General features: G+C 35.9%; 1 protein-coding gene across 1 annotated transcript in view; it reads left to right on the forward strand.

The window, feature by feature from the left end:
* mfsd6a (major facilitator superfamily domain containing 6a) overlaps nt 1-27442 on the forward strand; it is a 62832-nt gene that overhangs the window by 23668 nt on the left and 11722 nt on the right. Inside the window, exon 7 of the mRNA XM_055008185.1 lies at nt 7547-7606. Coding sequence (XP_054864160.1) covers nt 7547-7606 — 60 coding nt within the window. The remainder of the gene's footprint in view (nt 1-7546; nt 7607-27442) is intronic.

Here is a 27442-nt window from a genome sequence, read left to right on the forward strand (position 1 = left end):
TTAATAATCTATTGATCAAGTTGAAATGCACTGTAAGTCAAAATTTAAACAGCTTACGAAGGATTTGAGGCTTTGCTGTACATTCATGATGCTAAAAATCTTTAATATGGTTGCTTTTGTCGCTTGTTTTTGTCATTTCCACCAATAATAAACCTATTAACCATGTAGAAATCCACTTTAGTTCAATATTTAAACTGAATATGGATAATTAGAGGCTTTAATGTGCATTCAAGTTGTTAAAAAAACATAGAAATAGTTGCTTTTGTTGCATGTTTATGTCATTTTGACTCATAATAAACCAATTAATCAAGAGGATATCCACTGTTTATCAACTGTTAAACTGAGTATGAATAATTTGAGGCTTTATTGTACATTCATAATGGAAAAAAACAGAGAAATAGTTACTTTTGTTTTTTGTTTACATCATTTCCACCAATAACAAATCGATTAGGTTAAAATTCACTATAAATCAAAATATAAACTGAATTTGAATAATTGCAGGCTTTACTGTACAGTCATGTTGTTAAGAAAAACATGACAATAGTTGCTTTTGTTGCTTCTTTGTGTAATTTCTGCCCATAATAAACCAATTAAGATGGAATCTACTGTTGATCCACATTTAAAGTGGATCTGAGGCGTCGCTGTTTGTTCCTGCTGGGTGTAGAAGCAGCCACTTGATGGCAGTAGCGCTCTGATGGCGTTGATCTGTAGTCTGAAATGGACTCTGTGTGTGCGTGTGTGTGCGTGTGCATGTGTGTGTGTGTGGAGGGTTATTGAGGTCGTGGTGCGCCTGCTACTGATGGGTGTGTGTGGGAGGACAGTAATAGGCTTCCTCAAAAACTAGACTATGTGCTGTCGTAAAAAGAAAGAAAAATACACGTATATGTATATATATAAATAAATAAAAATAATAAAATCAGAGCCGTCTTGGCACACTCAGCCTGTCTGATATCCGTGGAGAAATTTCATCAGCCCCTGTGCTGTTGTTGTTGTTGTTGTTTTGTGTTGCGTGGTCCTCAGTAATGAACGGTATAATAGTGTTGTTTTTCTTTGAGAGACCGAGCTGCACGTTTTAATTCAAATGACGCCGAGGGTCGAGGCGAGACGAGGCTTATATTCTCCGACACGTCTGTGTAAATTGCAGGGAATTACTGCGGCGCTGACCTGCAGACGTTTCCAATCACTGCAACAAAGAAAAACAGAGCCAGGATCAGCCGCTGACTGGCCACAGTGCCCACAAGCAAGGCTTTAGCTTGCAGCAGCTGGTTCAACAATCAACATCTGGACTGGAGTCCAGTAGTTTCAGGCTGAACTGTGTATCCGTGTAGTTTAAAAAATGCAGAAATAGCTTCTTTCTGTCATTTCCAGCCATTAAAAAAACTATCAATCAAGTTAAAATTCACTACAAATCAATATTTAAACTGATTATGAATAATTAGCAGCTTTACTGTAAATCCATGTTGTTAAAAAACACAAAAATAGTTGCTTTTGTTGCTTATTTATATAATTTCTACCATTAATAAACCTATTAATCAAGTGAAAATTCACTATAAATCTAATTTTTCAATGGATTTGTGTAATTCAAGGTTTTAATGTGCATTTATGTTGTTAAAAACACAAAAACAATTGCTTTTGTTGCTTATTTATGACATTTCCACCAATAATAAACCTATCAATCAAAGGGAAACTCATAGTAAATCAACATTTAAACTGAATATGAGTAAATAAAGGCTTTAATGTATAATCATGTAAAAAAAAACAAAAATAGTTGCTTTTGTCACTTATTTATGTCATTTCCACCCATAATAAATCTATTAATCAGGTTAAAATTCAATATAAATCAACATTTAAACTGAATATGAATAATTCAAGGCTTTATTGTACATACATGTAAAAAAACACAAAAATAGTTGCTTTTGTTGCTTATTTATGTCATTTGAACCTAAAATAAACCAATTAATCAAGTGTAAATGCACTGTAAATCAACATTTAGGCTAAATATGAATAATTTGAGGCTTTATTGTTCAGTCATGTTGTTAAAAATATAGAAATAGTTGCTTCTGTCTCTTGTTTATATCATTTCTACACATAATAAACCTCTTGGTCAAGTATAAATCATCTGTTAATCAACATTTAAACTGACCTGCAGACATTTCCACTTACTGGAACAAAGACATTTGTGCTGCGATGCACTTCTGGATGAAAAACAGACCCAGGAAAAGCTGTGTTTTTTATCTAAAAGTGACAAAAATGCAGCTAATTTTTCATTCTTTTCCCCAGAAACGATGCCAAAAAGTACATTCTGCTTTAGAGCAACCGTCTTTTTAGGCAGGCAAGTGTTCATGTTCATCCCATTTTCTTAATTGTACCCAATTAGCATCAGTATTAAAAAGCCTGAGCCGCTGCCCAGATACAACCTGCTGCTATTTTTAGCCTCTTTGCCTCCCGGTGCAGCCGTGGACAGGAAGTGATGTCGGCTCCTGGTGTCCTTCAGGGATCCAGGACCAAAACCTGGAGCTGAACCTGAACCAGAGGAGGTTTATTTAGACACCTGGCCTCAATGAAACCTGAAAAGACGGTTAAAAACCACACAAATGGATCAAATATGAGCTCAAAAATGCCACCAAACTGCAGTTTTCTATTATAGAAAGCATGGATGAGCTCCATTTGTAGGTTTTATTTGGTGTAAAAGTATAAAACATACATGAGGCTCCTTAAAAGTGTTGGAAGAGAGCTGCTTTATTTTAAGCATTTGTGCTTCCTTAATTCCTCAATCTGGCGTTTTAGTTGGAAGTTTGGCTCTTATTCGGGTTGGAAATGCAGGATTTATTTGCTTCTAAACAATACCTGACTGGCCTCCAAGGAAATGAACTTTACTTTCAAGTTTACCTCCTCAGAATCTTTAGGTCATGTCAGATATCTACTTGTGGTTCCCTCAAATTGGTCTTTTTCCAAAATTCACAGTATTTTGATACATTTTTAGGAACTGATGAAGTGGAAACTAAGCCCCAAATCATGGGTCAGAGTCTAAGACTTGACCGTATTCAAATGTTAAGGATCTTCTAAAATCACCAGGAGAAGTCAGCATTCGAGGGCAGTGGGATTTATTGTCAACAAAAACTCAGGAGTAGTTCTTAGCAGTGATTAACACCCCAAGAAGAAACTGTAGCTACTGAGCTGTGCATCGTCTTTTACGCTGTGAACGTTCTAAATCTATGTTATCATGAAAATATCACATTTCATTGTTAGGTTACACTTTACAGAGGACATTAGGTTATCATTAGGCCCAGACATGTTCAGACTTCCCATCTTAACCTCGTTCTTTGGTGACAGATTCCATGCATGATATACTTGTACATATCATTATGATTCCAACATATTTTAGAAGTTATAATGCCTTAAATATACACCATCAAAGTTACACTTTATACATTGTGATCTCTCATTAACCCGACAGCCATCCTTCACACACATTCAATACAATTAAAGCTTCAGGTGGTTATTAAAATATCCAATAATTAAGTAGTTCACACATATATATTGCTCATCAGTTCAAATAGCATTTGCCAGGATTACATCATCATTATTCACTTTCAGCACATCGTACTCAAAGAATATTACACTACCAACCAGGAGACGTCAAATTATTAATAATTTAAAGAAATAAGCTATTTCTGGAAGCAGATATGCTATTTTTAGAACCTCTTTGAGGCGTCCTGAGTCAAAATGCTGATTCCAAACCTCCTCATCTTGTGCCAAAAAGTGCAATTGTTGCCTAAAAACATGAAAATATGAAGACATTGGGTTTAAAAATACTCGTTAAGAATGAAGCTATTCTGGATTCCATTAAATTGGTCTTTTTCCAAAATTTACAATAATTTGAAGCATTTTTAGAAACCAGAAGACATTAAAATATTCACTAATTTAGAAAATAAGCAATTTTTGGAAGCAAATATATTATTTTGGAACATTTCAAATGGTCCTCAGTCAAAATTCTGATTCCAAACCCTCTTCACAAAAGGCCAAAAAACAGATTTTAAGTGAGCTTATTGATTAAAAACACGTAAATATGAAGATATTAGTCAATAAATACTCATTAAGAATAAAGCAATATTCTTGAGATTCCATTAAATTAGTATTTTTTTCTAAATTGACAGTAATTTGATGCATTTTTAGAAACCAGAAGACATTTAACTGTTCAGAATTTTAAGAAAACAAGCAATTTTTGAAAGCAAAAAATTTATTTTGAGAACCCTTTGAAGGGTCCAAACCCTCCTCATCTTCTCCTAAAAACTCATTTTAAGTGTGATTGTTGCATAAAACATGTAAATATGAAGACAGTAGGTCAAAAATATCCAGATTGTTAAGAATACAGCAATATCCACTTGAGATTCCATTAAATTAGTATTTTTCCAAAATTTATAGTAATTTGAAGCATTTTGAGAAACCAGAACACATAAAAGTATTAATAATTTAAAGAAACTTTTTTTGGAAGAAAATACGCAATTTTTAGAAAACCTACTGTCAAAAACTGTAATTTTAAGTGTGATTGTCGCCTAAAAACATACAAATATGAAGACATTAATTCAAAAAATGCTTAAGAATAAAGCAATCTACTTGAGACTCCATTAAATTAGTCTTTTTCCAATTTTACAGTAATTTGAAGCATTTTCAGGAGCTAGAAGACATTAACATGTTCAATATTTAAAGAAATAAACTATTTTTGGAGGCAAATACACTATTTCTGGAACCCTTTTTGAAGCATTTTGAGACAAAAGGTTGATTCCAAACACTCTTTATAATGTGGCAAAAACATTATTGCCTGAAGCAGGCAAATACGAAGACATTAGGTGGGAAAATATCCAGATGAAGGAAATTACATTTTCTTTACAGTTTATCTTCTCGTGTCAGTCGGCCCCAAACTCTTTGCTCATATAGAATGAAACAATATCTACGTGTGACTCCATAAAAATAGTCTTTTTCCAAAGTTTACAGTATTGTAAAGCATTTTTAGAAGTCGAAAGACGTGAAAATATTCAGTTTTAAAGAAAAAGCAATGTTTGGAAGCAAACTGCAGATTTCAAACGCTCTTCACAATGTGCTGAAGGCATATTTTTGGTGTGCTTATTGCCTAAAACATGTAAATATGAAAACATTAGGTCGAAAAATATAAATAATCAAAATAATCTGAAGCATTTTTAGTGGATGAAGACGTGAAAATATTCAGAATATTAAAAAATAAGAATTTTTGGCAGCAAATATGCTACTTGTCACTATGTGCCAAGAATATATTTTAAGGGTGTATTTATTTACTTTTGCATCCTTTTTTAAAATTTAAAACATGCAAATATGACGATATTAAGTCAAAAAAGATCCATATTTACACCATATTTAACAGCTGTGTATCAGTGCAGTATAAACTCCTTATCAGCCCCAGAATCCATGCAGCACTGTGCAGATAAAACAGTCTAACAGAACTTAGTTGTAAGATAGCTGAGATAAGCCTGCTGTTGTTGTGTTTTGACTGTCTGGGGTTCCGTGTAGCGATCGCTAGTGAAACCAGCTGCCTCATTCTGTGCAGAAACACAAACCTGCAGACTCTTGGCCTGACAAGTTGAACTGCTGGAGACCACCGAGCTGAATGACTAAGCTGTGAAGTGTAAGCGAGCAGACGGTAGAGCGGGTCAGCGGTTAAAGATGAGCCCGGTGCTGACGCCGTTCCAGAAAAGCCCCAGACGACCCGGTTAGACCTCCTGCAGCGCCGCCATCCGGACCACCTGAGTCAAGTCTGAGTCACAGTAAAGACCACGGAGAGTCATGTTATTGGCAGGAAGCTGCAGACTAAATATCACATGGCTGCATGCCTCCTATCCTCGAGAAATTTGTGCCCGTTTTAGAACAGATAGGCTGAATTTAGTATGATGCTAAAAAAAAAGAAAAACCTGCAGGCATTTCCCATGTTGGGCTGTATTTCTGTACAGTTTACACCACTGTGGTTTTATTTGTCTTGAGTGTATTTAGATGCTTCCAATTCTGGTTGTATTTATGCAATCCTTCAAAAAAAAATTGAACCTTTTTGCATTTTACTATTCACATCACACTTTTAGTCCTTGTGTCTGAATGTTGACCTTTATTAAAGTTTCCACAGGTTCAGTTCACTTCAGTTTATCCAGCGATTATTCACAACACAAGTGTAAAGGCAACTCAGATATTGTCTGTAGATTAAAGAGAGAAACCAAACAAATCCAAATGAGCGCTTTGGTGACAGTGGGAGGATGATACACACACACACACACACACACACACACACACACACACATATATATATATATATTTAACAGAAATGAACTGCAGAACCAGGCTCAGGGAGGGCAGCCATCTGCCTCAACCTGTCCAGGTGAGGTGATCAGATGATCCACCTTTTGGTCAAGTTGGCCTGCCTTAGCTTGTAAAATGCTAGCTGGAATCCTTCCCTTTCTACCCCAAATATTTAAATATAATATATTAGCATCAACGCTATGCATTATATGCACAAATTTATAGTTTTTAAATTCCTGTAGAAATACTAGCTAATAACTGCACTAAAGTTACATTGTATTTGTAGCTTGATGCTACAAAATGCACACTACTCGTTATAAACAATGCAAATTTCTGCTTCTAAGATGGCTAACCTTATAATTAGCTTTGCTAAACATTATGCAGTTAGACTATTTAATTTATATGTAATATTTAAATGACTGTAGTAATACCATCTGTTTGTGGTAAGGTCTGACTTTTTATATGTGGTTTTATAATGTTAATACATTAGCTGTGTAGCTGAAATAAGCTAACCTACTTTGTTATGTGGGGGCGAGTTAGCTTGAGTTAGCACAGGTTAGCTTATTTATCAAGCTCAACTTTTGGACTACAAGGATGAGGCAGAAATAGTAAACATTATCTCAGATATATTTATTTATTCATGTCAAAAGTTAATAATTATTCTAGTAGTTTTTACAACGTTGTAATTTATTATTAATTGCTAGAACATGTAGCTTTAGGCTATACTATATATATGTGTGTGTGTGTGTGTGTGTGTGTGTGTGTGTGTGTGTGTGTGGGTGTGTGTGTGTGTGTGTGTGTGTGTGTGTGTGTGTGTGTGTGTTGTTTTTAGCTGCTTTCAATGTTGGATAATTTTCTAGTTGAAGGACACAGTTTGTTTGAAATATATTTGCCATAATAAAATGTGTTTTTCTGGCGTTAGCATCGTTAGCGCCTCCTGTGTGGCTGTACAGTAACAGTGTGTGTGCAGAGCTGCAGTGTGAAGCCAGTGCAGCCGACTAAGATGTATGAGAGCAGACAGCTGTCACGGTCACTCTGGCATCACCCCACTGGCTGTGTTCATACAACCTCCCCTCTATTTACACTGTGAGGACTCTGCAGTGTCACCTGTCCTCGAGAACCACAGCCCTGCTCCTGCTTTGTTACTGGGCATCCACCTAATTTTTCATTTATGATCCTTGTTTTGAGTAGCTGCTGTTTATTGAGGTTTTTTTTTCTTTGGTTGCAGGCTGATGGCCGTGCTCCACATTCAGACAGTTCATCACCACAGCTGCTCCACACATGGAGGGTGAGTGCTTCCATCAGCTGCTGTTTAGAAAGTGAAGGTGTTCGTTAGTCACCCAGAATATTCCAGGTAATCCACGGATTCACTTTTTCAGCTATTACTGGTAGCACTGGTTTTATGTTCACATTAACATTTTTTTAATCAACATAATATTTTCAGTAATAATTATAATAAATGGAACGTGTGTCCCACAACGTGTTAGCATAACCCTGCTGATGACGTTTTTGTATTTTATGCCTCGTTTCTGTCGTTCTGTCTTGTTTTTGTCATTTTGTCTTGCTTTTGTTTTGTGTCTCGTTTTTGTTTTGTCGTTTTTGTCATTTTGTGTCTCGCTTCTGTCATTTTTGTCTCGTTTTTGTTGTATTGTTTCATTTCTGATGTTTTGTCTCGCTTTTGTCGTTTTCTGTCTCGTTTTTGTCATTTTGTCTTGTTTTTGTCGTTTAGTGTCTTGTTTTTGTCGTTTTGTGTGTTATTTTTGTCATTTTGTGGGTTGTTTTTGTCATTTTGTGTCTCATTTTTGTCGTTTTGTGTCTTGTTTTTGTTGTTTTTGTCATTTTGTGTCTCGCTTCTGTCATTTCGTGTCTCGTTTTTGGCGTTTTGTGTCTCGTTTTTGGCGTTTTTGTCATTTTGTGTCTCGCTTCTGTCATTTTGTGGCTTGTTTTTGCCGTTTTGTGTCTCATTGTTGTTGTGTCTGTCTTGTTTTTGTTGTTAACACCATCAAACAGTTTTCCTGAAGAATGGGTATATATGAGTATAATTTCTCATATTTTCATCAAATTGTCAGCCTTGATTGAATGTCTACCTCTACCTCATATTATCAGGATCAGACTTGTTCTTTTGACTGTTTTCCATCACTAAGTTTGTCCTCTTGGTCAGCAGTAACAGCAGCTAAATATCTAGCTTCTACTGCTGAGAAAAAGATCACATTAGCATGGAATAGCAACCCTGTTACTGTGATTAGAGTAGGGTTAGCAAACAACACATAAACATGGAATAAAAATGCTACCATTGATGTGTAAGCTGAGCCAATCAAGCCTTTGATAGTTTATTACCTATTATTGATGAATATGTAGCAGAAAACTATAAAAGAGAAGGCTTATTTTTCAACCATTTTGAAGCCCAAATGTCGTCCAAACCTGGAATGACCCACATATACAATTAATAGGTAGAATTGACAGTTAATTATGACATTAATTATCCAATTTATCAGTTTAAATATGCTCGGTTTATGAACTGTCCTGTTTTAATTCAACATAAAGACTGATGCTAGAATAATTGTTTACTGCTTCCTCTCATAACCAACACTGATAATAATCCCCTTAAATGTCACAAATGCCTCAAATTACCTTCATGTTTTAAAGACCTTTAATCGCGGGGTTCCTCAGGGCACCGCCCCGGGCCCCCTGTGGTTTTAATTTGAGGAACCCTAAATGTTTCCTGTGAGGCCCTTTATATTCCACAGTGAGCGTGCACGGCAGTGTGTTTTAAACATCTTAAGCACATTACAGGCGTGCTGCATGCCATTCTGTTTGTATAATCACATTTGGAAATGACATGCATCATTATCAAAGGAGGAAATTAACATTTTCATCCACCGGTCACAATAGTTGGTGCCTTCCGAATTTTGCCAGAGACTCTCGCTGCTTCACCAGCCAAATGTGATTTTGGAAAAAGCAAAAGAGTCTCAGCAGGATTGGAGGTTACCGACGTTTAGCTGCAGGCTGCTGGTGTTTTTCTACCTTTAACAGATTAGTGTTCGCAGACAGGGTTGTTTTCTTTCCATTTTATATTGATTACTGTCAGCTGATCGGGAGAAAAAGCGAAGAAAAGGTGAGATATGACGGCTGAAAATCCTATTTTATAGCTTTTCTGTGCTATGCTTTTAAGTGTGTATATATGTGTGTGTGTGTGTGCGCGTGTGTGTGTGTACAGTATATATATGCTAATGCTGTGGATTAGAGAGCAGACAGAGTGCTTGTAATGGACATGCATTATTAATCATTAAAAATCAATGAGAGCAGGGCTGTGAGCTGTAGTGTAGCTCTACAATGCGGTTAATGATGGATCATGATGATAATTACCATGAGATGAGAAAGTAGTGGATAAAGAGCTGCAGAGTGGAGTGTCACTGACTGGACTAATTACAGCAAAAAATCCTCATTTTCCCAGATGCATCAACATCTGCGGCCTCCAACAGATGCTTCTGTCAGACGGAAAACATGAACCACATTTGCACACGACACAAAAATGACACATAAAGACACAAAAAGACACAAAAATTATACAAAAGGATGCTTAAATACCACAAAACTGACACAAAAAGACACAAAAATGACATGGAGAGGTGTTAAAATGACATGAAAATGACACAAAAAGGGACAAAATGACGTCTAAATAATACAAAATGACACAAAAACGCACAAAACAATCCTTCAATAACACAAAATCACACAAAAAGACAAAAATGACATGGAGAGGTGTTAAAATGACATGAAAATGACACAAAAGGGACAAAATGACACAAAAGGATGCCTAAATAACACAAAATGACACAAAAAGACACAAAAATGACACAAAACAATCCTTCAATAACACAAAATCACAGAAAATGACACAAAAAGATACAAAAATCATATGGAGAGGTGTTAAAATGACATGAAAATGACAAAAAAATCACAAAACGGTGCTTAAATGAAACTAAAATGACACAAACGAATGCTTAAATAACACAAAACTGACACAGAAGACAAAAAATGACACAAAATGACACAAAAACAACATGGAGAGGTGTTAAAATGACATGAAAATGGCACAAAAACACACAAAAATGACACAAAATAACAGAAAAAGGGCACAAAAAGGCACTACAATGACACAGAATAACTGAAAAATGCCACAAAAAGGCACAAAAATAACACAGAACGATGCTTAAATGACACAAAATGACACGTAGTTGAAATATGAGACCAGAACTTCTCAATTTTTCATTTATTTGTCAGATATATGCTCTAGTTTCTTTAAAAACTGGCTCAGATTTGTGTAGTTTCTCCTGCTTCTCTCCCTGTCACAGTGATGCTGTTCCCGACTCTTAGGAAGTATTTTAGTGAGTACAATGTTATAATTACAGCCACAAAAACAAGATCCAAGTTTAGAATTCAGTGGGTACCTGAGCCCAGTCAGCGAGCGACGGAAAATGGGTCAGATGACATAACTTTCCCAAACTTCCGCTGCATTCAAGGTACAAAAACAAAGCATAACTCCGATGTTTCAAGGCACAAATTGATTTAAAATTACTCACATTTCTCACCATTACAGCCCCATATGGTGCTGATGTTTGTGCCATTACATGCGCCGTAGGAAGTGTTAATGATGGTGTTTTTAGTGTGCAGGCCTCTTTAAAAGGTCCAGAGGAATGAGTGACTATACCCATGATTAGCATGATTTCTAACATGTGCATGAAAGAAAAACACATTTAAACCTGGTTCCTCAAGACGATACCGTCACACGTTTTGCAGTATTTATGTAGGAACTTGTAGAAACTGTCATCCACCTCAGTGACTGCTGACACAAAAAATGACACCAAATGACACAAAATAACACAAAAGGATACTTAAACAACACAAAATTGACACAAACTGCACAAAATAACAGAAAAATGACACAAAATGACCCAAAAATACACAAAAAAACAATGCTTTAATGACACAAAACTGACACAAAATCACACAAAAATGACATGAAGTGTTAAAATGACATGAAAATGACACAAAGGATGCTTAAATAACACAAAATCACACAGAAAGACACAAAAATGACAAAAGGATGCTTGAATAACACAAAACTGACACTAGAAGATACAAAATCACACAAAAATGGCCTGAAAATGACACAAAAACCCACAAAAATGACACACAAAGACACAAAATGACACAAATGAATGCTAAAATAACACAAAAAGACAGAAAAAATCACAGACACAAAAAATGACATGAAAACTGACACAAAACTGACACAAAATCACACAAAAAGACACAAGAATGACAAAATGATCCTTGAATAACACCAAACTGACACAAAAAGACACAAAAAGATGCTAAAATAACACAAAAAGACACAAAATCACACAAAAAGACAGAAAAATGATGACATGAAAATGACACAAAAATGACATGAATATTACACAAAGAAGCACAAAATGACACCTAAACAACGCAAGACTCCTCTTTTCTTCTGTTCAGTCATTTTCTGGCAGCAGATAAACACTTTGTTTCAGAACGCTGTATCCAACCACATCCTTATTTTTAGATTCTGTCTGTTGCATGGTGTGTTTTTAGTGTGTTTCAGATAGATAGATAGATAAAATCAGCTAAATATAGCAAAGTTATGTCAAATTATCTGCTGTTAGAGGTAAATTTCACACATGAGGACACCTGGACTGTGGAATAAAGACAGAAATACAAAAGATGATGTGGAAACTGAAAAGAGAACATCAGGAGACATGATTATACCTGACAAAAAGTAAAGAGGTTTGCTTTGAAGCAGCTGCTGCAAAGATAAATTACAAAAAAAAAAAATCATCTTTATCCTCCAGATGTATTTGATTATTTTGTATGTGTGTTAGTTTGGTCGTTTAATTTTCTTATTTTCAAAATGTAAAATGTACCTCTAATGTAAATTTAACAGAAATGATAAAAGTGCAGACTTAAACGCAAGAAAAGCAATAAAACCTTCTACTAGTAGCGATAGATTTATTTTTAAGTGCATCCAAAACTCATTTAATAATACAATATATATATTTACAATACATTTTATGTTTTGTTTTTAGGAAAGTGGTCCAAGATATTGAAAAATTTACAATAAAATAATAAAAAACAAAGAATTAAAATTTGAAAAATCACCTTTTTCTTTTCAATCTATGTGGTTATTTTGTATGCGTGATAGTTTTGTAGTTAAATTTTCCTGTAAATTTACCTCAAATGTGAATTTAATAGAGAGCATCAGTGGTCATGATAAAAGTTCAGACTTAAAAATGTGGAAAAACAATAAAATCTTCAACAAGTAGCGATAGATTTATTCATTTATTTTATTTTAAGTGCGTTAAAAGACATTTGAAAACACGTTTTTAGCTAAAGATTGCACGTACAATACATTTTATGTGGTGTTTTTAGGAAGTTGGTCCAAGAAATTGATACAGTGGCATTAAAATAATAAAAAAATAAGAAATAAAATTTAAAAATCATCTTTTTCCTTCAAATTTGGTTATTTTGTGTATGTGGCAGTTTTGTAGTTAAATTTTCCTGTAAATTTACCTCAAATGTGAATTTAACAGAGTATCAATGGTAATGATAAAAGAAAACACAAAAACCTCTGCGTTAAAACACATTTGAAAACATGTTTTACGCTAAAGATTGTATGTACAATACATTTTATGTGGTGCTTTTGGGAAACTGGTCCAAGACAATGACAGACTGACACAAAAATAGTAAAAATACAGTTTCTGGCACTGTCTGAATGAGTTTTATATCAGTCTCTGGTGCCAGATAAACCTACAACAAACACAATCCTCAGTGCATTTTTGCAGAAAATCGAAGTTTCCAGCCCCAAAAGTTTCCAAAACTCCCTCAGCGTCGAGCCCACACCACTAAAAAAACTACAGGTGCTTTTCTTTTTCTTCTTCTTCTTCTCCTCGGCAGCTGATGAGCAGCTCTGATGCATATTATAAAGAGTAAAAGAAGCGTGCTCTGTAGCCGTGACCTTTCCCCCTCTCCAGGCGAACACCTCCACACCGACGCCCCAGCACGGCTGCCTGGCCTTCAAAGCAGGAACACTGGCGTGATACCAAAGTCGTACTACACCTCAAACTTTACCTTCTCTGCCTGCTTTTTTTTTCACACAGTTTCCACAGTTGTCTCGCACTCGGGCCCTAATGAATGGAAACTAAAGTGTTTTGTTCCATCTGCTGTGACCTCTGAACTCCACAGTTCATTTGAAGGTTTTGCGCTTTGAGGCTGTTTTCTGTCATGTGGGTCAATGAAACTGGAAAAAGACCGATCTTCTGAGGTTGAATTACCATTCCAGACATCGACAACATTATTCTGACTGGTCGAAGCAACTGCAGTGGACAACTGGATGACCTTAACTTTGCAGATTAAGTGCAACTTAGCATCCACAAAGAAACGACAAAGCCAAAAAGGATAAAAACAACTCATGATGAAGCCATCAAACTAGATCACAACAACATCGAGGAAGTGAAGTCGACATCCAAGGTGGTACAGATGTAGATTTGAAAGCAAGGATAGTCTTTTTTAACGTCAAAAACATCTGGAACTCTGCAGTCCTACAACAACAAACTGAACTAAGGATTTTTGTTGTTGAAAAAAAATGACGAAAAATCCAATCAGTAAGCTGCAAACCTTCATCAAGAACTGCTTGAGAAAGATCCTCAAGATTCACTGGCCGGATAAGATCAATGACAGCAATCCAAGACACAGTAATTACCAGTGGAAGAAGAAACTGGAAGAAGAAGATGATGCTGGATTGGACATACTTTAAGAAAACACCAGCAGACAAGAAGAGGGCATCCAAAGAACACCTAGTGAAGGGATTTACAGTCGGACATCAGGAGGTTCTACGTATACCTGGAAGCAGCTGCAAGAAAGCGCTTCAGATCAGGTTTTGTAAAGGGATGTCAGAGCGTAAGAAGAAAACAACAGTTGCAGATATTTCAAACATCCTTATGACTATTCTGAATTTTTTTTTTTTGCAAGGCATCTGAGTGACTATTGGTCCAACAAAGCATTTGGACACTGTTAGCAAAAGTAATGTCAACTGTGTGGTGGATAAAATCATTCAAAAACACCAGAAAATAGAAAGAGTTCATCAGCAGGAAGTTTGTACAGAATAAGAGCTTTGGTTATTAGAGAATTATGATTGAAACTTAGGGAATATTCTTATTGTTTTGTCTCCAGAGACACGTGAACCTCCAACAAAGCCTGGATGAGCTCAAAACAATACCTGTGTGTAACACTGTGGTGTATCTTTTACATCTTATTGTGTAAAGGATTGTTGGTTAAAAAGACCAATAATTCTGGCAGTCAACATTCTATTTATTGGGACATATTGCATTTTTTTCTGGCACGCTAAATAGTAGAATCGTTTGGTTTGTCTCACTCTTACCTGAAACAACACTCACCTGTAAATGCAACCGTTTGAGCTGGTTTTGATATAAAGGACTACTACTGTCACTGTGGAATAATTTACTAATTTAAATGCCGTAAACAGCATTTGAACAATATGTCAGTTCAAATGAGTTAAAGCTAAATGAATTAATAAAATGATTATAAAAAACTAACTAGTCGAGAAGCAGCCTTAATAAAAGGTGTTGTGCTGCACTGTAATCAGATCAAGTTTATTTATGTAAGATGAGATAAGATTTAGGTAAGATGAGATAAGATAAGATGAGATCAGATTAAGATGAGATTAGATCATATAAGATGAGATGAGATAAGACAAAATGAGATAATATGAGATGAGATGAGATTAGATGTAACAAGATAAGATGAGATGATATGAGATATGATGGGACTTAATAAGAAGAGATGAGACATGATGAGAGGAGATAAGATGAGATAGTATAGGATGTGATGAGATAAGGTCACATAGGATGAGATGAGATAAGATGAAATGAGGTAAGATGTGATTAGATGTGACAAGATAAGACAATATGAGATAAGATGAGACGATATGAGATATGATGAGACGAAATAAGAAGAGATAAGATGAGATGTGGTGAGATGAGATAATATAGGATGAGATGAAATAAGGTCACATAGGATGAGATGTGACAAGATGAGATAAGATGAAATGAGATAAGATGTGATTAGATGTGACAAGATAAGACAATATGAGATAAGATGAGATGATATGATGAGACGAAATAAGGAGATGAGATAAGATGAGATGAAATGAGATACAATGAAATGAGATAAGATGAGATTAGATGTGACAAGGTTAGGCAAGATAAGATTAGACAAGATGAGATAAGATGAGATGAAATGAGAAGAGATAAGATGAGATAAGAATATAAGATGAGATGAGATGAGGTGACATGAGATAAGATGAGATAATATAGGATGTGATAAGATGAGATGAGATAAGAGAAGGTCACATAGGATGAGATGCGACAAGATGAGATCAGATAAGATAATACACCTTTATTCATTCCTCAAGGGGGGAAATTTACATGATACAACAGCTACAGTTGAAAACAAGAAAAATATGCAAATAAAAATAGGGTGCAAATATACAGAATATATTGAGTGCACAAAATATAGTGCTAAGCCACAATAAAGATACATGCAAAAAGCAAGACAGGAAACAGAATAAGTACGTCAAACAATATAAAATACATTTAAAATACTATAAAAACAAGATAGAAAGATGATTGGAATAACAACTTGTGAGGTTAAAATCTAAGATGAGATTAACATAAAATAGTGAAATATTAGGACCACTGTAGGTGTGTTTCGTGGCTTGTTGCTGCAGTGAGCGATTTTTTTCTGCTGCTGCTGCTGGAGCAGGACAACAGGGAGAGTTTTTGTCCTGGCTGGGATCAATCGCTCCATAGATGACGCCCACCCAGCCAGGCCTCTCCGTGGGCGGCCGGTAGCCCAGCAGCCCAGCGGGCCGGCCTGGTCCGGCCCCGCCTGGACCCTCCTCCGGCCCCCGCAGCCTGCAGAGCCCAGCACGGCGGGAGGGCTGCACTTTACATCTGAAAGCTCTCAGCTGACACTCAGCTGAACTCTGAAGGAGAGTCCACCACTTCCTCTATCTGCCGAAGGAGGGATTTTTATTTTTTTTTACCACCAATAGGACGTCAAAGGGAGACAGAAAAGCAATTTGATTGGATGAAACGCAGCCGTTCAAAAGTTTAAATTGTAGCGTTGCTTTGATGACAAAAAAATGGTTCACCTCATCAAAACATCTGTGCAAAAATTATTGTTATAGTAATTGTTTTTTAGATTACTAGTATTTATGTATATTTTGGTTTATTTTTTGATTCTATACTACATTCCTTAAATGTTTGCACTAACTTTGTTGCTGTAATAATGCTAATTTCACCACTTTGATATCAGAAAAATAGTGGAAATATAACATTTACAGGTGTTTAACATTTTAGTTTAACACTACAATATAAATTTCTATCCAAATATAGTGCAGATTTTAGTCAGATTTCCACAAATTTGTGCATTTTACACAAGTTTATTTATCCCAAAGACAATTCATTTCATAGATTTCCTACTTTATACATTTAATAACAGACCAGATAAAGTGAAAATGTTAAGAAACGTGTTAAAGGGACGATAACAGCAGGGGGAATAAGTTACAAAATACGTTTAAATAGATGAATATTATAGAATAACATTAAATTAAATACTTATTAAATTTAAATGTTATGCATATATATTTATTTAAGTAAATATATTTAAATATATTTATTTAAAATCATATATTGCAAAAATTTACATTGAACTATATTTTATATATTTATTTTATATATTGATTTAAATTAATATATTTAGCTAAATAATTAAATATATTTATTTAAATAAATGTACTTGAAACATTTACATTGAACAATATTTTCTATATTCATTTTATATATTGATTTAAATAAATATATTTAGCTAAATAGTTAAATATGTTTAAATAAATATATTTGAAAAATTTACTTTGAACAATATTTAATATATTTTAGATATTTATTTAATTAAATAAATTTAACAAAATGCTTAAATGTATTTAATTGAATACATATATTTAAAAAAATACATTGAACAATATTTAATATATTAATTTAATATATTTATTTAAATAAATATATTTAGCTAAAGAATTAAATAAATATATAAAAATCTAATAAACAAACACATATTTTTAGTCACCCACAAAAAATGCAGATTAATTTATATTTCCATCCACTACTATTATATTAAAATGTCCTTTAGTCCCAGAGTTTTTCTTCATTTCAGGAGTTTTAGTCCACTTACGTTTAAAAGTTAAAGCTCATTCTTGCTCCTACAATCAGCAAATTAACTTCAGGGTCCATTCAGTATCAGCTCTGAAGCTTTCAATCATACTAATATTCTCAAAAATGTCTAGAAAAATGTTGTTTTTTTCCTTCAACTCAAACAGCTTCATCATTTTAGTCGCTGTTTCTGTAATTCATAATGTGAAAAAAAACAAGGTGTAAATGTTGGAAACTGCTCACCAGAAAGAACAGTTGCGTTTTAGGCGTTTATTTTACACTTAGTAGATCAGCTCACAGTAAATCAAAACAGCAACAGAATAAGTGAAAGTTTAAAACTCAACATAAAGCATATAGATGTTTAACTGACCTTTCCTCGCTGCCCACAGTGTATGAACATTTAGAAATGACTCATTTCTGTGGAGCGAGAATAAAATCAAACTCTGAAGCTATGAATTTGGTAAGAAGAAACTGTATAATAACGGTTTGCAGAGCAGATCACTTAAAATGCAGCCGGTAGCTTCAGCTGCATTTAACTTTTAAAAGAGTAATTTAGGCGTTTGGTTGCAGCTTCTAATGAGAAAGACATCACAGCGAGCTGAAACTCATCTCAAACTGAGCACATTTGCATTTACATTTTACTCCTATTTATCCGACACTGTTCTCCCGAGCAGATTAAATTTACTGATGTTCACATTTACATCTCGCTCACTTAGCTGGAGCTGCTTCTTTTTTTCAGTATGTAATTCCGCTTCACTTCTTAGATCGCTGACATGACGAGGAAGCAGCGAACAGCACAGCTCTGGCTGGGTTACTGGAAAATATGAGTAAATTACAGAGTTCTCTCTGGTTTAAGTTGATGCTGCTGAGTGGAAACTGCAGATCTGAGAGGTTTAAACACCTTCAGCTTCAGCAGGTACAGGTTTTTCTGGGCCAGTTTTGGAAACACTACAGCTAATAATTGTTCTGCCAACAAAATAAGGAAGCATTTTATTGCACCTGTCTGCAAAGCGATAAAATGTGGACGTGCAAAATCAAGCACAAAGAGATGCAAAAAAACAAAAAAAACACAAAAATATAGCATAAACACCTGCAAAACCAACCACAAAGAGACACAAAAATAATCAAAAATTGCTACAATCTATCACAAAGACGTGCAAAATCAGGCACAAAGAGACACAATTACTACCAAAAAACAACTAAAATCTATTGCAAAGGCTTTCAAAACCAACTAGAGAGATGTAAAATAACCAAAAAAACCCACTAAAATCGATCATAAAGACATGCAAAGCAACCACAAAGGCACAAAATGATGCAAAAACCATCACAACTATATTCAGCGACTAAGAGATGCTAAATGTTCATATTCACGTAAAATTACCACAGTCACACCATATCCAAAAAGATGTGCAAAAGCAACCATAAAGACACACAAAAATAACCAAAAAACGGATAAAGTCTATCACAAAGACCTGCAAAACCAACCACAAAGAGACACAAAAACGAGCGAAATCTATCACAAAGACGTGCAAAGCAACCACAAACAGAGACAAAAATAACCAAAAAAAACCCAAAAGTCTATCACAAAGACATGCAAAACCAACCACAGAGGCACAAAATAATGCAAAAAACCACCACAAGACGACTATATTCAACCACCAAGAGACGTGAAATGTTACATTTACGTAAAACTACCACAGTCACAACATATATATATTAAAACGACTAAAATCTATCACAAAGATGTGCAAAATCAACCACAAATAGACACAAAAATAACCAAAAAGGACTAAAATCTATCACAAAGACCTGCAAAACCACCTACAGAGACACAAAATAACCAAAAAATAACTAAAATCTACCACAAAGATGTGTTAAACCAACCACAAAGAGACACAAAAAACTTCCAAAAAACGACTACAATCTGTCATAAAGACGTGCAAAACCAACCAGACACAAAAAATGACTAAAATCTATCACAAAGGCCTGCAAAACCAATAACAAAGAGACACAAAATAACCAAAAAATGACTAAAGTCTATCACAAAGACCAGCAAAAGCAACAAAACATAAAAAACAACTATAAATCGAAATAAAATGACTACAAAGAGTAGCAAAACGAACCAAAAAATGACTAAAATCTATCACAAAGACATGCAAAACAACAAGAAAACATAAAAAAACAGCTATAAATCGACATAAAGTGACCACAGTGACTCAAATCGACCACAAACACGTGCAAAATGACAACAACATGCACCTTGTTTGACTTAATTCTATGTAAAACATGTGGCCTTTCACATGGCCGTTTCTTGAACGTTTGAAAGAGTGCAGCGAAATATAGTTATCTCTTTGAAGGCAGTATTTAGTCTTAAAGCCTGTACATGCTACACAGGAAGCCCTCATGTCCACGCTGCCACTCAGACTACATTGATGTTTGGTGTTGACAGTTGAGCAGAAACCTAATTTTCAGGATTCAGACCATGGGGAGCCTCTCAGACGTCTCATGTAGTTTCAGGTCGCCACTGACTGACCATTTACACCAACAAAGCGTCCAGCTTTCTGTGCAGGCAGGAGTCTCCCAGGATGAGATCTGATACGCAATGAAAGGCAGATGAATCTTTATTTCCTCGGCCGTGTGCAGTAGTTGTCAGCGTCTCTGCATTAATGCCACCAAGACAAATCCCCGTGCTTCCATTGTGCTGGGCGATTAAAGCGATGCCGGTTGTGATGTGCTGCAGGGACGTGGGCAGGGTGATGTGGGTACTTGTGCGTGAGGAGCCCTAAGTTGCAGAGGTTTTTTTTCTAATTGAGTCAGGGACTTATGCTGGCAAGGTAGGCGTGTGAGTGGGGGGGAGACTAATCCCAAGCTGCTGTTGTTTTTCGTGCCTGCTGGCTCCAGATCAAAAACTTAACAGCAATAATCATGCAAAATGTGTGGCTTCACATCAAAGCCTGCCTCAACTTTGCTCACACCCTTGTAGCTCGCATTGTTTCATCATTTCTACCAGTTTTTTCCCCCTTCTCTCCTGCAAGGGTTTTTTTCCTCTTTACCCCCTTCAGGTTTTTTGTCACAGCTTCGATCTGATAGCTCGTCATGACCTTTAATTAATGCACTGAGCAGATTAATCACACCTCCAGACAGGCAGAGGTGGTTTCTCTCTGACTGCAGTGTGTGGTCGTGCCTCCGCCTGGAGATAGCAGACATGTCAGACGTCAGCAGCACTCTCAGGGTGAAGATTTCGTGGGCGGCGAGGGTCGCTGAGGCCCGTACGTGGCCAAAATGGGCAAATCCCCTCCACGTCAGCCTCCAGCCTGTCAGCAGGGAGCTGCAGGGCTTCACCGCCGAAGCTTTAAAGCTGCAGCTTGTCTAAAAACTCCACCACAGCGAAGACGCCTGGTCGCTTTCTCACTCAGTGAATGATGCACATGTGAGCTCAATATGACCTTTCAAAACTTCAACAGTCATTTGTAGTTGTAGTGCCAGATTTCATTCATTTCGTCCACAGCTATCTTCAGAATCCTGCACTGCTGTTGTGTTGCACGCCACGATTCTGCTCGTTCTGTGCTGCAGAATTTCACACAATAAGCACATTTTCATAGTCGAGGATGTAGGCAAGATTAAAGCGAAATCCCCCGCCCACTGGAGAAAGCTTTGACGAGAAACACACCAAACTCAGGACAAGTTTTACTGCATTTTTTTAAACACAAAAACTCACATTTTTCAAATTTGTATTTAAGTTTTCTGTGGGGACTTAGACCCTCATTACAAGGCAAGGCATTTTTAGCTCAGTGTGCTTTACATAGAAACCAAAAAAATCTTAAGAATTAAAAAATACAATTTAAAATAAAATAAAACTGATTATAAATACTGTAAAAACACAAGAAAAGCACTCAGAGAGCTCAGTACTCCGCCAAGGCTGTTCATTCCCCCACATGGCATTGTCAGAAATACAGCATATCTTTGTAGAAATGCAGCATTTTTTAATTACTATTGTTACTGACGATCAGAAATCACGACACTATAGAATGTGCCTATTTAATTTAGATGTACCCACAACAAAAATGACTTGAGCACAGGCATGTGTTATGTATGTGAAAGTTATGTACGGATACTGAATCATGTAACCTAAATTTGTAGCGGGCGGTGGGAACTGATGGGACTCTGAAACACCCCCACAATTTAATCAGTTATTCCTTGTATCATTTCCAATGGATAATTCCTGATAAATCCTCAGCGATGGATTTGTAGAAGGATCACAATCATGTGATCGTCAGCAGGCAGCTGACGTAGTGTTCACTTGTTGTCATGGTTACAGTGATGCTGTGTCACTATCTGGCAATGATACAGAAATCTTTAACAAATCTGTGGATCCAGACTATAAGCCGCATCACTGTCAAAATCTAATCACTTGGTCCTTGAGTCATTTCTGAACTTCTCTGAAAATTTCATCCAAATCCATTAGTCTGTTTTTGAGTAATGTTGCTGAAAGACAGACAGACAGGCAGACAGGCAGATGGACAGACAGACAAACCAGCGTCGATCATCACATAACTCTGCCGCGTTCTTTGGCGAACTAATAATTTGCATTAAAATTATTAACGAAACAAACAGTGCAGATGAAAGATTAAAATGTGGATTAAATTACCCCAAAAATTCAAATTAAATTTAGCTCAGAATGCAAGAAGGAAAGCTACAAAATAAAACCAGAAGTAACTAAAAGCACCACAAAATTTTCCCAAAAGATTCGCAAAACGAACACAAAGAACTGCACAGGCAAGAGATACGCAAAAAGATGCAAAACAACCACAAAGAGATGCAAAATGGCACAAAATGACCACAAAAAATGCAAAAGAAATGACACTCAAACTGACCACAAAGAGATGTAAAACATGAATAACAATACATATAATTACCACAAAAATACACAGTGTCCAAAACGTCACACAGAACTACTACAATCACAAAATGTCACCAAGGACACACAAAACAAGGCACAGTGTGAAATATGCAACACGTGCACATGCAGAAACTAAAATCAAACACAAATAGATGCAAAATGGCAACAAAAAGATGCAAAAATACAAAATATTTTCTGTAAACTGAGCAGTATTTTCAAAAAGAATCAATCCAAAGTTGTTTTTGTGTCATTTAACCTCCAAATTCCCAGAAATACTATAAAAATAAGAGGAAATTGCAGTTTCAGGATACTTTACATAAGAAAAAAACTTAATTCTGACCAATGAGTCATGCAGATATTGTAATTATTCTATATTCTGCATTATATATCTTATAGCGATACCTTTAAAACCAGAAAACGATGCTACATGTAGCATCTTAGCATCAACACAACTTGGTGTTTTTAGTGCTGCAGACCTTGATGTTTGATTTTTACTCATGAACACTGAGTCGGTGATTCAGCGACACGTCGACAGAAAAACGTGAGCGATTTAACCTTTTCAGCTACAGCGTCGTCTTTTTCAACCACAAGGCCACGCCGAGCCCACTGTAAGAGGAGGATGACTCATTTTCAATGTGGGTCAAAATGTGACAAACCAGAAACATTTAGTCAGAGTTTGATGTAAAAACTTTAACACTGAAGTTGCAGATTTTCTTCTTTGAGCAGCGTTTGTCAGGTTTTACCTCAGTTTGGAAGGTTTCAGGGTCTTTCTAAAAAGATGAAGCATAATACTGGGAATAGTCAAAGATAACCAGAAGATAAATTTATCATTAAGGCTAATTCATAGTTTCCATTGAGCCGTGCAGTTCCTCAGACGTCCACTAGAGGCAGCTGCAGGAGCGAGTCAGTCCCATAGAGCTCCATGTTAAAATGTGAAACTTTACAGCAGAAATAAAACGTGTTTACAGCCCGGTAGAAAAACGGTTTTGACCTCTACAGATACTTTCCCAGTTGAGGACAACAATCCATGAGAGGAATTTTTTAGAAAACTCACCTCATGGTAAAATTTAAATGAAAATGCTTTGGGTTTTTTGACACATTTTTTAGCTAATATTTAATTTTGCAGTTGTTTTATTGACTCTGGAATGTTCACTGGTACAGGCTAAAAATAAAAATCCTGTAAAAACTGTGAAAATTGGGCAAAAATATTTGTTAAAATAATGGAATACTCGAAATCAGTCCAAAAAATAGGGAAAATATCAGTTTAATTATTCTACAAATACAGTAAACTAGTGTAATTTTATGGTCTCATAATGTAAAAGAATAAATTACTCTTGTGTAAAAATACAAATTTTTGATGTGGGCATTTTTTCATGTAAATTACGATATTTTTTGATTTTACTACATATTATATTTAACAGAGAATATCTAAAGTATAACCCTTAAAACCTCTAATCCTTAATATATTTTTCTTTTAGATAACGGCAAACATCTTTCAAATACTGCTGCTTTTTTGCTGATTTAAATACAGTTGAAGTTGTGAAACTTTGAACTTCTTTCTGTGATTTTACTAGCTATGATTTGTATTTTAACAAATTGATAAAATACTAGAAAAAAATTACCATTCTGGTGATTTTTTTAAGTGGATGTAGAACTTTTTTTCACAATTACATTGTATAATAATATTTTTTCCTCTGATTTTACCAGTTATTTTCTGTAATTTAACAAAATAGGGAACATCTATGTAACATGTTATTTTTAATTGCTATATATTGTTAAGATGCATATTTTTCTTTGAAATAACTTTATAAACGGATGAAATAGGCCAATGTTTTAATATGAATATAGTAATTTTTATACACAATTTAGAAAAAAATGGCCTTTTTTGTTGTGTTTGTTTTTTAAATGTGCATTTATACTTTTTTCTATGATTTTACTCATTATTATCTGTAATTGTAAAATCTAAAAAATAACAGTTAAAAAAAGATTAACAGAATTTAGATCCAGTATTTTTCCCTTTTGAAACAGCAGACAACAAATTGCTATTTGAAAGTAAAGTAAAATAAAAGTGCAGATTAAAATAAATAGTTTTTAAAATTACAATTAAAAACCCATTTAAAATGTTAATTAATTAAAGCGTAAATGTTATTTTAGCAACTTTAAGCAGCTCTAAAATCAAGCTCCTGCACGTAATAATTTCCTAACTGATGACGACACAATTTTTTCTTTTTATTTTTTTATCATTATTTTTAAACGTGTGCATTAATACTTTTCTCTATGATGGGAATTGCCATTTTTATGCTAATTTTGGATGCAGATATTATAATAATAACATGTACATGCCAACTTCTTACCTGTGATTTCGCTGGAAAAGAAGTTAATTAATTAATAAATTTAAAAAGGCTTTTTTGGTTTGTTTGTTTTTTCATTATGTGTGCATTAATACGTTTTATAGTATACAAATTTTTAAAAATTATTTTTATTATCTTAAATGTGTGCTTTAATATTTTTGATGGGAATTACCATTCTTTGTTGATGTAATACTAGAGTACTACTGAAATACTAGAAAAAATATAGTGGAAAAAGGAGCATTTTAAAAGAAATTACAGTTAAAAACTAGTTAAAGCTGTTAACTTAATTAAATGTAAATATAGATTATTTTACCAACTAAAAGCAGCTCTAAAACGAAGCTCCTGCACATTGTAGTTTCTTAATTGATGACGACACAATTGTTATGCACAATTTAGAACTAATTTTGTCCTGTTTTTTTGCTTTGTTTTGTTTTTTTGTTTGTTTTTTGTATGTTTTTTTTTTTACCTTAAGTGTCCATTAAATCTTTTTTTCTATGATAGGAATTGCTATTTTTTGTGGATATTATAATAATAGGCTGTACATTCCTACTTTTTTCCTCCGATTTTACTATATAGTATCTTTAATTCAACAACACTGGGAAAATCTGTAAAATTACAGTTAAAAACCAGTACAAAATGTTCCTTAATTAAAGCATAAATGCTATTTTACTGACCTTAAGCGGCTCTGAACAGGAGATTATTGCACATTGTAGCCTCTTGCACAGAAACAAACATTTGTTGTTGTTGTACAATCTTTGCCGTGGCACATTTTGTAGGTGATTTGGACTTTAAAGTGTCGGCGGATGCAAACGTTTGCAGCAGATTTCCATGCTGGCAGGCAGCAGGAACCCTATAGCTGTTTCTGCACTAAACTTTCTCACACATAAACACACTGCAGGAACACTGCAGTCTCTATCTGTATGTCACATAACCTCCGCCTACGCTCGCGACGCCCACACACATCCTTGCCCAAAACGCCCACACCAGTGTAATGTGTGCACAGACACACACACACACATCGCCCCTATACACACTCGTTGCCGCCGCCCACGCATGCACACACGTGTTCAGTCAGACATAAGCCGCTCATACCATCCCACACTTTCTCAACAGACACAAAGTGAGACTCCTGTGCAAACACACCGGCCTCACATTCCCTCTGCAGAAACACAACCTGCTTCCTCCACACCCGTCTTAAACGCGTCTGGGTGGAGACGACAATAGGAACTCCCAGAGAAGCCTTTTTCTTTCTTCTCATTACTTTTTTTTCCCCTCTAAAACTCCTGCTTTTGGCATCACAGTAACCCACATTCCCTGCAAATGAAAAGGGACACTCCATGACAAGCACTACCACCGCCTGGAGACTGAATCATGCCGCTCTGTTGTTTTTTGGGTTTTTTTTTTTTCTTTTGCCTCCAAAAAAGAGGAAGTTGGATGAAAAGAGCTGCTTTTTTAGAGCGCAAAGTGTCGAGGATGTGGGTTGGTGGGAAGAAGGGGAGCAGAGCGGCGTGGGCGCTCTGACAGGGCGAGGGCTGACAGGCCCCGGCGTGGGCGTGTCATTGAAATGTGTTTCTACTCCAGGGGGAAGAAGAAGAAGAAGAAGAAGGAGAGGAGGAGGGAGGAGGGAGGAGGAAGAGGAGAAGAAGAAGAAATAAGGGGGAAGAAGAAGGAGAAGAGGAGGGATGGAGGAGAAGAAGGAGAGGAGGAGGAGGGAGGGAAGAAGAAGAAATAAAGAGGGAAAGAAGAAGAAGAAGGAGGAGGAGGGAGGAGGGAGGAGGAAGAGGAGAAGAAGAAGAAATAAAGGGAGAAGAAGAAGGAGAAGAGGAGGAGGAGGAGGAGGGAGGAAGAAGAGGAGAAGAAGAAATAAAGGGGGAAAGAAGAAGGAGAAGAGGAGAGGGATGGAGGAAGAAGAAGAAGGAGGAGGAGGAGGAGAATTAAAGGGGGTTGAAGAAGACGAAGAAGAAGAAGGAGAGGAGGAGGAGGAGGGAGGAGGAAGAGAAGAAGAAGAAATAAAGGGGGAAGAAGAAGAAGAAGAAGAGGAGGAGGAGGGAGGAGGAGGAAGAGGAGAAGAAGAAGAAATAAAGGGAGGAAGAAGAAGGGGAAGAAGAAGGAGAGGAGGAGGAGGGAGGAGGGGGAGGAAGAGGAGAAGAAGAAATAAAGAGGAAGAAGAAGGAGAACAAGAAGGAGAACAAGAAGAAAAAATGAAGAAGAAGAAGAGGAGGAGGAGGAAGAGGAGAGGGAGGAAAGATAAGAAAAGGAAAGAAGAAGGAGAGGAGGGAGGAGGGGAAGGAGAAGAAGAGGGAGAAGAAAAGGGAGGAAGAAGAAGAGGGCAGAGGAGGAGAAGAAGATGAGGAAGAAGAAGATGAATGGGGAGAAAAAAGAGGAAAAGAAGAGGAAGGAGAAGAAGATGAAGATGAGGGAGAAGAAAAGGGAGGAGAGGGAGGAGGAGGAGAGAAAAAGTTGCAGAGGAACAAAAAAAGAGGGCAGAAATGAAAGGAGGCGTCTGCTGGTGAAAAGTGAAATGTGAAGCGGCTCGCTGCCAAATGAGATCCAGGGAGGGG

The sequence above is a fragment of the Amphiprion ocellaris genome, chromosome 24 (genome assembly GCF_022539595.1).
Source record: "Amphiprion ocellaris isolate individual 3 ecotype Okinawa chromosome 24, ASM2253959v1, whole genome shotgun sequence".
Lineage (NCBI taxonomy): Eukaryota > Metazoa > Chordata > Actinopteri > Pomacentridae > Amphiprion > Amphiprion ocellaris.